Raw genomic sequence first — 11,890 nt, 5'->3', positions numbered from 1 at the left:
GCCACTCGGCTTTGGTAAGAGGCTACTCTTAGTGCTGCTTGTTCGCGAACCTCCTCAAGGAGGTCCAAATGTTCTGTTGTACGTTCCAGAGAGTCGGGCATCATTCTCCTTAGGCTGGGAAAATTGATTTTAACTGGGATGGTGGCCTCAATGCCAAATGCTAGCATGAAGGGGGTTTCACCCGTCGTAGTTTTATGCGAAGTTCTGTACGTCCAAAGTAATGAGGCGAGCTCGTCGGGCCAAGAACCTTTGGCATCCCCGAGTCTTGTCCGGAGGTCTTGCAATATAATCCGATTTGTGACCTCGGCTAGACCATTGCTCTGAGGGTGCGAAACTGATGTGAGTCGATGGTCAGTCCCTAGGTTGGTGCAAAAACTTCTGAATTGTGCATTATCAAATTGTCGTCCATTATCAGTTATGAGGACCTTTGGTATCCCGAACCTACAAACAATAGATTTCCACACAAAAGCTCTAAGTTTAGGCTCCGAAATTGTTGCCAAAGGTTCTGCTTCTGCCCACTTCTTGAAGTATTCTACTGCCACTGCCATGAATTTTAATTGTCCTCTTGCCACCCGAAAAGGCCCGAGGATATCAATTCCCCACTGTTCAAAAGGGGCCGAACATGTTAGTGTTGTGAGGTCCTCAGCTGGAGAATGGATGACGTTGGCAAACCCCTGGCATTTGTCGCATTTTCTGACATATTCCGAGGCATCTTTCTTGGTGGGCCAGTAGTACCCATACCTTATAAACTTGAAGGCCAAGGCCCGAGCTCCTTGGTGATTCCCACATATACCTTCATGAACTTCAGCTAGAGCTCGGGATGATTTTGAGGGTCTAAGGCATCTGAGATATGGAAGTGTGAAACTTCTTCGGAATAGTACTCCTCCAATCATGCAATACCTAGATGCTCGAGATCTTATACTCTTGGACAATCTGGGGTCCTCAAGTAGATTTCCATTATTTATGAACTCTGCAATTGGGCCCATCCATGATGGCTCATGATCAATGTCCATGACTCCAACTACCTGAGTGATACTAGGCTCCATTACCAATTTCACGTGGACTATCCTCTCTAGCCCATCAATTCCCATAAACACCAGTCTAGATAATGCATCAGCCTTACTGTTATCAGCCCGCGAAATTTTTATGATTTCGCAACTCTTGAATTGTCGCTGGAGATCATGGAATTTTAGACAATACAAACTTATCTTCTCTTCCTTCCTTTCGAACGTACCTTCTATCTGGCCGACCACAAGCTGAGAATCGCTGAAAATTTTAATATGCTCGAGATCAAGATTTCGGGCGAGCTCAAGGGCTATAATGACGGCCTCATATTCGGCCTCGTTGTTGGTAGCTTCAAACTCAAACCTGAGTGCGCATTGAATATCCACGAGTTTGTCAGGGCTCGTGATGATAACCTCGGCTCTGAAACCTGACGAATTGGATGCTCCATCAACAAAGATGTTCCAAGTGTCTGAAGTATGATTGTCCGAGTTATCCCCTGGCCCCCGAGGCCTTGGGGTGAGTTCTGCAATAAAGTCAGCCAAGGCCTGCGCCTTGATAGATGGTCGGGATTTATACTCAATGTCAAATTCTCCCAGTTCAATTGCCCACTTTAGTAACCTACCGGAAACGTCGGGTTTTTGTAATATATACTTAAGGGGTTGATTAGTGAGCACAACTATGGGGTGAGACTGAAAATATTATCTGAGCTTCCGTGCTGCCACAACCAATGTAAGAGCAAGCTATTCTGCCAAAGTATATCTTGTCTCTGCATCGAGCAAGACCTTACTGACATAGTATATGGGTTGCTGGGCTTTGTTAACTTCTTTCACTAGCACACCGCTTACTGCATTCTGGGATACGACCAAGTATAAATACAGAGTATCACCATGCTCGGGTTTAGTGAGGATAGGAGGGGATGCCAACGTTTCCTTAAGTTCGTGAAAAGCCCTTTCACATTCCTCATCCCATTCAAAATTTCGGTTTCCCCTGAGGACTTTGAAGAAGGGGAAGCATTTGTCAGCTGCTCGAGACATAAACCTGTTGAGGGCTGCAACACGGCATGTTAATTTTCGGACCTCTTTCTTGGTTTTAGGTGGCTCCATTGATGCCAACGCCCGTATTTTGTCTGGGTTAGCTTCGATTCTCCTGTGAGTGATCATATAACCCAAGAACTTTCCTGAGGTAACGCCAAATGCGCATTTTTCCAGATTCAGCTTCATTCTGTACTTACGCAGCGTGGCGAACACCTCCTCAAGGTCTCTTACATGGTTGCCACTTGCTTGCTCTTTACAACCATGTCATCGATGTAGGCCTCAATATTTCTCCCGATCATTCCTGCAAAAACTTTATTGACAAGTCTTTGATATGTTGCTCCTGTATTCTTCAAACCAAACGACATGCCCTTATAGCAATATATGGCAGAATCAGCCATGAATGACGTTTTCTCTTGATCTTCCTCTGCCATAAGAATTTGATGGTAACCCCAGAATGCATCCAAAAAACTGTAAAATTTGTGTCCCGACGTACTATCCACCAAATCATCGATTCGAGGTAGGGGGTAGCTGTCTTTTGGGCATGCTTTATTAAGATCTATAAAATCAATGCAGACTCTCCATTTACCATAAGCCTTTTTTACCAGGACGACATTGGCGAGCTAGTCAGGATAATTGACCTCGCGGATGAACTGAGCCCTGGTCAGTTTATTAATTTCTTCCTTTATGACCTATCGTCGTTCCGGTGCAAACTGCCTCTTTCGTTGCTTAACTGGATGAGTTCCGGGCTTAGTGTTAGCCTGTGTACTACAACCTCGGGGGTTGATGCCAGGCATATCTTCCACCTTCCATGTGAAGACATCAATGTTGCGGGATAAGCAGTCAATAAGTTCGGTCATGAGAGCCGTATTCAGATCTCGACCAACCGTTACTTTCTTCCCTTGCTCGAGCTCTATCTCCAGCAACTCCTCCACTAGAGTGAGTCTCCCCCTATGCTCGAGCTCTTCCTCCTTTTCAGAGATTTGCATGACGTCCGTCTTTATTTCCCGAACACAAGTAACATAGCATTATCTAGCAGCAGCTTGGTTTTCGCGTACTACCCAGACGCAATGACTGGTGGGGAACTTCATGGCTAGGTGGAAGGTGTACACAATAGCTTTTACCTTATTGAGCAATGGTCTACCCAGGGTGGCGTTGTATGCCATGGAAGACCGGACAATCTGAAAAGATGTAATCACCATTATCTGTTCTTTACCCGAGCCTAAGGTAAGTGGCAGCTCGACCACTCCCTCCGGAACAATAATACCCCCCTTCGAATCCTTGAAGGGGGGTTTTCACTGTCTTCAGTTGTTCGGGAGAGATTCCCATTTTTGTGAAGGCTTCATGTGACAATATGTTAGCGGCACTCCCGTTGTCGATTAAGATCCTTTTTACCTCAAAGTTTGCTACTATTGTAGAGATGACTAGGGCGTCATCATGAGGAAAAGATACGCCCTCAAGATCCTTCATACCAAATGTTATGTCCTCGAGGTCACCATGATGTGCTTTCGGGGTGGTCATGTATTGCCGGGCATACTGCTTCCTCCCAATGTTCGAATCTCCTCCTGATGCAATACCCCCGACAATGATGTTGATGATTCCAGCAGTGGGTTGACCATCCCTTTTTGCTTCAGAAGCTCTTTCCCTACCACCATCATTCTTCGGGCGTTTGTCATTACCAACGTAGGAACCCAGAAGTCCCCTTTTAATAAGGGCTTCAAGCTCCCGTTGCAGGGCTTTACAGTTTTCAGTGGTATGCCCGTGATCCCGATGAAACTCACAGTATTTGCTCATGTCCCTGGACTGGGGGGTGACCTCATTCTCACAGGCCATTTGAGCTCCTTCATATCCTTGATTTCCATCAAAATGTTTATTTTCGATGTATTTAAACGCGTGAATGACGTCGGGGGAGCCTCCTGTCTCTATTTACTTCGAGTGGTTCTTGACGGGGGCTCGGGTCATGCTGTCTTTTATGCTCGACCCTGTCATGGGATGGTCCAATCTTCCTCGGGTTCAGTGTTTCCTCCATATATATGTACTTCTCTCCTCGGATAAGAAGCTCTGTCACTGTCCTCGGCGGAGTTTTAGATAGCGACATTTTGAAAGCCTCACACCTTATGGCATATGTGAGGACAGAAACCGATGCCGTTATATGAAGGTCGGGAATTTGTAGCCTTTCCTTGTTGAACCTGATCATGAACTCGCGTAAGGTCTCATTTTTCCCCTGTCGAAGTGCATGAAGGAGGCTGCCGTTTTCTTGATGCGTTTACTGCTTGCGAAGAAGGCGGAGAACTTGTCCACTAAATCCGAGAATGAGGCTATTGAGTTGGGCTCTAAAGTCGAGAACCAATCCCTAGCAGCTTTCGTCAAAGTTTGCAGGAAGGCCTTGCACATCACCTGATCCGGTGCCACCTGTAGATTCATGACGTCCATGTATACATTAAGATGATTGATTGGATCAGTGGTCCCGTCATATTCTTTGATCCTAGGATACTTAAATCTGTCTGGCAGGGGAAATGTCAATATTTCGGGAGTAAAGGGAGTGTTGGGACTGAATCTTGCTGACCCTTTGTTGCCTTGAAGTAGGCCTGCCGTAATTCATTCTTGAATAATCCTAGCGAGTTCCCCAGACTCCATGGTCATTGATCTCGAGGCCGAGGTCACATGTGGTATGCCCGAGGCCCCTGCTTCGCCATTATTAGGGACATGTCTCTGAGCTCGAGCTCGAGCATTGGCCATAAAACCCCCCTGGGGTACTGGTGTGGGTGACGGATGCGAATTTCTTTGACTTAGCAGCTGAGTCAGTGTGGCGACCTGTTGTCTGAGCTCTTCAAAGGCTCCAGCAGTGACGACTGCCAGCTGGGGCTCTGGCACTTCTGATGATTCCTCTTGAGGAACAGGGATATCCTGAGGAGGGGGTTGGTTTTGAGCGGATGAGCTCGCTAGTGGAAGACCTGAACGTGTGTTTACCATGGCTTTTGGTAGCGCTTCCCACAGACGGCGCCAATGATGCTACCAAAAATCGTACCTGAGTAATTCCGAGCTGGACAACTGGTGGCGAGCACGAACGTGTTCTTTCGGTACCTGAAACAAAGGCGTCGAGGTGTGTCCTCGTCGCCCCTCCGATGCTTAAGTTAGAATATGTGCGTGAGGCTATGGACTGAAAATTGTATAAAAAGAGTACCTGAATGATGAGGTGAAATCATGTATTTATAGTGTTAGGTGGTTGAATCCTATTAGGTTTGAACAATTGGGGAATCTTTATCCCATAGAGTCCTATCGGAGGTGGATGTTTGGCATGCATAACAAGTGTGGGATCAGTACAAGTCTAACAACAATAAACTCCTCTTGCATGTTACACGTCACTGTTCGTAGGAGGATGTGGTATCATTGAGGTAAAAAAGCATGAGGACATGAATACCGATGAGTCCACTTCCCGACCTCATGGTATGATTAGGAGAGAAGTCGATGATATTTTCCATGTCCTCGGGAATACCTGATGAATATATTTTTGAAGACTGAGTTGGGGAGTCATCGGGAATATGAGGTCGAGGTAAATAGACGGACCATATCAGGTAAATAGATGGACCATATCAAATATACTATTTAAAAATGCAATCCCCCCCCCTCCCCTACAAAATGGGGCTCAAACAAGGGCTTAATCTGCAATTTCAATATTTTGTAGAAGACTTACACTGGTAGATCGATTAAAATGTCAAAGGATCGACAATCTCATAAATTAGAGACCAGTTTAATCAACCAAGTCGATGAAGTCATGAACTTTTGGTTCCTAACGTACCTATGTGACTTTTGGAAGATGACGGCTAATGGAGAACAGGCTCTCGGGAAAGTGGATTCCAAGGAAAATAGATGTCACAAGGGTAATTTAGTCAATAGAATCAAGGGTGGCGCTAATGGATAACCATGCAAAAACCCAAATGTCAAATTGGAATGAGAAATTTGAGGCTGGAAAATGAGGAAATTGATTTGGATAAGAATGATGATTTCCATGTTGGAGTAATTCAAATTTTGAATCATATAAAGATAGGAAATATTGTGGTGGAGAAAATTAATTTGAGATGTGTTGGAAAATTTCATGCATGTATAATGAGCGTACGGACCCCACATGGGTGACGAATAGAGCATGAGATGGATGAGACTACAAATGGAAAAACTTTAGCCCCCACAGGAAACGGTATAGAGGAAAATAATGAGACCAATTAGGAGCATAGTTAAAAAAAAAAAAAAAATTCTGTTTGAATGGACAAGGCAATATTTCATATGTTGACACACATGGATTTGGAATTTTTGGGGACCAATTTGCAGCCATCAAAAATTTTTGGAGATGTTCAATATACAGAAAATGGAGGGACCAATTAGCAAAATTCTTCAAACTCAATAAGAAACTTTTTGGGCAGAATTGCAATAAACAAAAAATGCAGGGGCAAAAGTGATTAATATCAAAAATGCATTTCTACTAAGAATCTAAGATGATAATATTTTGGTGAAGGATATATAAATATGTAGGCAAGTTAGTCAAGCATTTTAATTTTTTAGGACCTTTTGCAAACTCGGGCGAGGACCAAGTGTAGGGATTATTGAATATTTCAAGAGCCATAAAATTTAGTCCATATTTAACAATCATTAAAATGAGTCTTTATTATTATTTTATTTTTTATTTTTTTATTTATTATTTTTTATTTTTTTGGGAAAATGAGTCTTGGAGTATTAATTTTTTGGAAAAAATGTGGTTGAGAATGTATGATAGAAAATGCATTTGAGAAAAAAGAGTTTTATTTTAATGGTTGTCAATTAGATGCTTAATTTGCAATTTCAGTGACTTGAAGACTTCCATTGTAGATCGAATAAAATGTGAAATAATCAACAGCCAGATAAACTATAGGCTAGTTCAATCAAGCAAGATGATGAAGTCATGAGGTTTTGATTCATAATGCACTTTACTGCAGAGTCCTTGCTTGTCTCCGACTTCTGATCCCACTTCAGAGTTTGTGTTGGTTGATGCGCTTGCTAAGAAAGCAGATCCTAACTGATACATTCACCCTTGGGAGGAGTTGCCCAAGCTGCTTGTGGAATGTAGCATTAGGATATTGCTAGAACTGGTTGATCCTGATCAGACTCTAAAGGAAAAAATTCAGTCCAACAGTTATTTGAAAACCATTTAAGTAATATATGATTGCACATAAAATGTGCTAATAAAGAGGTTACTTCACCATTTGCATTGAAAGCGGCAAGTTTGATTGAGGTGAGAGCATTTGTCCCACTTTTCTATCTAAACATAAGGGAATATGTTGAAGATGTTTTTTTATTACCTTTGTTGAGATTGGGACGAAGCTATTGATTTTTCAAATTTAAGGTACATTAATAAATATACAAAATCTTCCTCAAGTAGCGAGTCCATATATATATATATATATATATATATATATATGATAATGAGCTTGAGAGACACTACACTCAACTTATGATGATAACGAGTATGACTACGAATAATGAAGTGTAATTTCTTTAAGTCTTACATTGTACTCCATGTCTTAAAATGGAGAAAGTTTTGTTTACCTATTTTTTATAACTTTAGTTAGTGGTTAGACTAAGCTTTCTCCTAATATGTACCATGCTTTATCTTCAAATCTTTACCTGTGGGCCGTTAGCACAACCTTACTGCAGCTGAATGGCATTTTATCCCATTGATAGAGTAACCATTGTATTTTCGAGAATTATCCCGTTAGTTATGATCTAATGACTATTTATATTTCCTATCCATTTTCATTTTCACGCTTCAATCTCTTATTAGCTCATTATCTATCTATCTGATATTTATTAAACAAAATATTCCCATCATATCAACTAGTGTAATGACTTCTTCTACCAAAAATCCCTCAATCAGTAACAAACATATCGTACTACTCCATAAATAAACTCCCTAATTATGATTAATGTTTGAGTTTAAATGTACCTTTTGTTGCTATCAATAAGATTTAGGCCTAAAAAATTTTCTATACAAGAATTGCTTAAGTTGACACACAATCAGATGTTATTACAACCTTGCTGCTCTTGTATTCACTGCAATTGTTTGAGAATTAACAAGAATTAGTTAAATGTTACTACTTGTTAATAGAAAGTGAAATATATGACGAAGTAACGATCATAACAAAAAAGAACACAAGAACATTGGATAAGGAATGGATAATTTATTAATAATGGAGAAATGATACAAAAAATGTGGGTTAAAGTATTCTTCATTAATTGTCTCCACTACTTTTGTTCGTTTGTAATTGAACTTTTATCGTCTTCGTTGTCGTCTTCCATAATTGATATCTCCTCAGGTAGAATGGTCAGTTCACAATCTACATCCACGGGTCATGTAAACTCTTTTCTTTCAAATTTTTCAAGTGAATTATACCCCCACCTTTTAAATTCATACCAGAGTACGCCATCTCCCACGGTTTTGTTTTCATCCAACTTGCTAAGATCAGTGTAGTATTTTGCAAGTACCTCCTCGTTCAACATGAAAAAATCAAATCCCACAACAATGTCGGAAGGGATACACTCGCCTACAAGCATGTAGCATTCAAAAGATGTGTCAATTGCCAGTTTTAGACATCTTAAATATTGTTTAAACCATAGGAGCTTGAACTGTATAGCAAAATTCATAATAGACATCTTCTTCCTTATACTTCATGTCGAGATTATTTATTGCAAAATTTTTTTTACCATGCTAGAGTTAGAATCCTAAATGCACTACTGAATGGCACTTGGAAAAAAACACAAAAAATACAAAAGATGTGTCAATTGCCAGTTTTAGACATCTTAAATATTGTTTAAACCATAGGAGCTTGAACTGTATAGCAAAATTCATAATAGACATCTTCTTCCTTATACTTCATGTCGAGATTATTTATTGCAAAATTTTTTTTACCATGCTAGAGTTAGAATCCTAAATGCACTACTGAATGGCACTTGGAAAAAAACACAAAAAATAAAAATAAAAAATCTAATCTAATAGAAACTTCTAAACTAAAATTAAATCTGTTATTCCTCGGCAACAGTCTAAAAACTTGTTCGTAGAAATTTCGCAAGCGTACGAGACCGTTGTATAAGTAATAAGATTTGTGAGTTAAGAATATCATTCCCATGAAGAATAAGGTCTAATTTGTAGTTCAACGACTGCTATTAAATTCGAAGTAATATAAAATCAAAAGAGTTGGTTTGTATGTATTTTATACTAATCCTAAACTAAGAAATCAAAAAAACTATTTATAGAATATGTGAATATTTGTATTGTAATCATGAATCCCCCTATTGCCATTTAATTCAATTCTTAATTCATAATTTAGTAAATTCGTATATTCAAGACATTCGATAATCCATTTTTATTCAATATTCTTTTCCAACATATATTAAACATATGTTTAACACAACCTGATAATCCGAATTCATATGAAAGACTTAAATTAGTTCACGGGATCTATCACATATGATTGCACATGCCATATATATTATTCATAATACCTATGTCCATATGTAGATTTGGCCGTGCTCTAGACTTATTGTGAGTACCTACACTACAAGAAGCAACTTATTATCTAATTGGTGATCAAGAAATCAAATAATTCAATGGAAACGTAAAACCAATCAAAAAAATCAAGAAATACGAAACTATTTGTCTTGAATTAAAATAAGCAAACAACAGGGTTTATCATTCATCCAATATTAAGGAAAAACCTAGCAAAAAATAATGAAAAGACATCGCCTGGATTGAAGAACTATGGAATAACATAGAGAAATCCCTTTTTTGAATGAAATCTTGATTTTGGATGTATCATTTTCAAGAATCTTGCACAATTTCCTTGATATTGATTATCTAGCCTCGTTCTTCGCCTCCAAAATATTTTGAATCTATGAATTTTTAGGTCTTGGGAGGTCTCCCATGTTTTCGACGGATTATGGTATTTAAAAGATGCCCAAAATATTCTTACCAAATTAGAATTTCAATTGGAAAAGGAAATAAGAACTCGCCTTGGAAAAATACTATGCAATCGCATAGTACAAATGGAAGCAGTCGCATAGAAGAAATCATAACGGGTCTCAAAAGCACTGGAGGCATGGATACAGTCGCATTGAATTAACACTACGCGACTGCATAGATATACTTTTTTCGCTGGACAGCTTTTCAGTATTTTTTGTCATATCTTTCTCTATCGATATTCGATTGAGGTGATTCAAAGTACATCAGAAAGTTTAAATCAAAGAGCTACAATTATTCTAGAAGTACAATTTTTCACTTCCAACATCTGCTATTTGAAAAATGGGTCTCAAATTGAGGCTAAAATTTTGAAGTATAACTTCTACGGTTGGAAATTTATTTGTGGTAATACTTTAAACTATTTCATCCGTTTGGCTTCTTTTCTCATCCAAATGACCCATAACACTTTCGAATCTTCATCGAGAGGTTTGACACAACTTTTGAGTGTTTGCACTTTAGTTCTCGAACTTTAAATTTGCTTCATTTCAGACATTTTATCTTGTAATCTTGTTCATTTATCTTCCAATTGTACCAATTAAATCCTTGCATCTTCAATCTTCATTTTCTTGCTCTCTCATCTATGGATTGTTTGCAATTTAGTTCTCCATGTTTGGATTTCGCCCCTTTTCACTATTTTTCATTCTTTTCTTCAATTTTTCATCAAACATCGAGTTTTACCTATATAAATGTAATATAACACAGTTAGGTAGTATTTTATCCAAAGAATAATAAAATATCATATTTTAGGACCTAGAATAAGTTAGAAACTACACTTATCAATTGACAACGATGTGTTGTCAAAATTCCAACCTTTGATATAAAAAATAATTTTTAAAATGGATGAATGTGATGCTGTCAACTAAGATGTTGTCAACAATTATTGTACATATATCATGACTCTACTTGAAATGTTATAGAGGACAACACCATCATTACTGCTATCATATTATTGGTCTTGTATCCTTGATTTCAAATGTTTCTTCAATTGTTTGTTTTATACTAATATATGTTAATTACCTTTATTATGGGATGCTATTGCTAAAGTCAACTATATCCGAAATTTCAATTATATTATTCAACATGAGGTACAAAATGAAAAAGCTCGAACTATTAGTGCTTGATCGTAGATTGTAGGGGTGTAAGCGGTCCAATTTTATCGAGTTTTGACAGATTTTCAAACCAAACCGTTTAAATCAATTTGAGAAAAACACAAACCTAAGCCAAACCATTTTTAACGGTTTGAAAAAAACTCAAACCTAAACCTAACAGTTTGGTCTGATTTTAAACCGCAGGTTTCGCCATATATCTTTTTGCCAGTCTACTTTTATATCATTAATTCATTAAATTCAATATATATCTTATTAGCAATAAATCTAAAACAAATTAAGCTCTTGTTTGAACCAAATTTTTGGAACAAAAAAAATAAAAATTTAGACCGTTATCCCACAAGTTTAGCCGCCTTTGTTGACTAGCTATTTCATGTGTGGGACCCAGCCTCCTCTCCAACGGTCAATTTTCTCATTATGATGATATGTAAAATATGACTCAAACAGGGGTTAAATATATCTACTATAAATTTAAATACCAACTAAATCAAAGTGAAAAACAATAAACTAAAACATAGTTTTTTTTTTCATTTTTGTTCACCTTTTTTAGGCTAATGACGATACAATAATGTTACAATACAAGTCTACTAAATCAGATATAAAGCCCAAAAAACATAATGATGTCTAACAAGACATCGTGATCATCATATCTGGAAAAAAAGATACTAATTAGATAAAGAGAATAATCAACCACAATAATAAAG

The 11,890-nt window shown here is 38.4% G+C and overlaps 1 protein-coding gene across 1 annotated transcript; it reads right to left on the bottom strand.

Moving 5' to 3' along the window:
- Window positions 1-3,248: 3,248 nt before the first annotated feature.
- Window positions 3,249-3,869, bottom strand: LOC111398400. The gene has a single exon (XM_023025311.1). It carries the CDS (start codon window positions 3,867-3,869, stop codon window positions 3,249-3,251), a length of 621 nt encoding a protein of 206 aa, XP_022881079.1.
- Between the last annotated feature and the right edge of the window lie 8,021 nt (window positions 3,870-11,890).

Source organism: Olea europaea, chromosome 8 (assembly GCF_002742605.1).
Source record: "Olea europaea var. sylvestris chromosome 8, O_europaea_v1, whole genome shotgun sequence".
Taxonomy (NCBI): Eukaryota; Viridiplantae; Streptophyta; class Magnoliopsida; order Lamiales; family Oleaceae; genus Olea; species Olea europaea.
This window is presented reverse-complemented; position numbering and strand designations above follow the sequence as displayed.

What these genes read in the sequence shown, in the direction of transcription:
- LOC111398400 (XM_023025311.1), bottom strand. Translation starts at nt 3,869, where the DNA reads ATGGCCTGTGAGAATGAGGTCACCCCCCAGTCCAGGGACATGAGCAAA.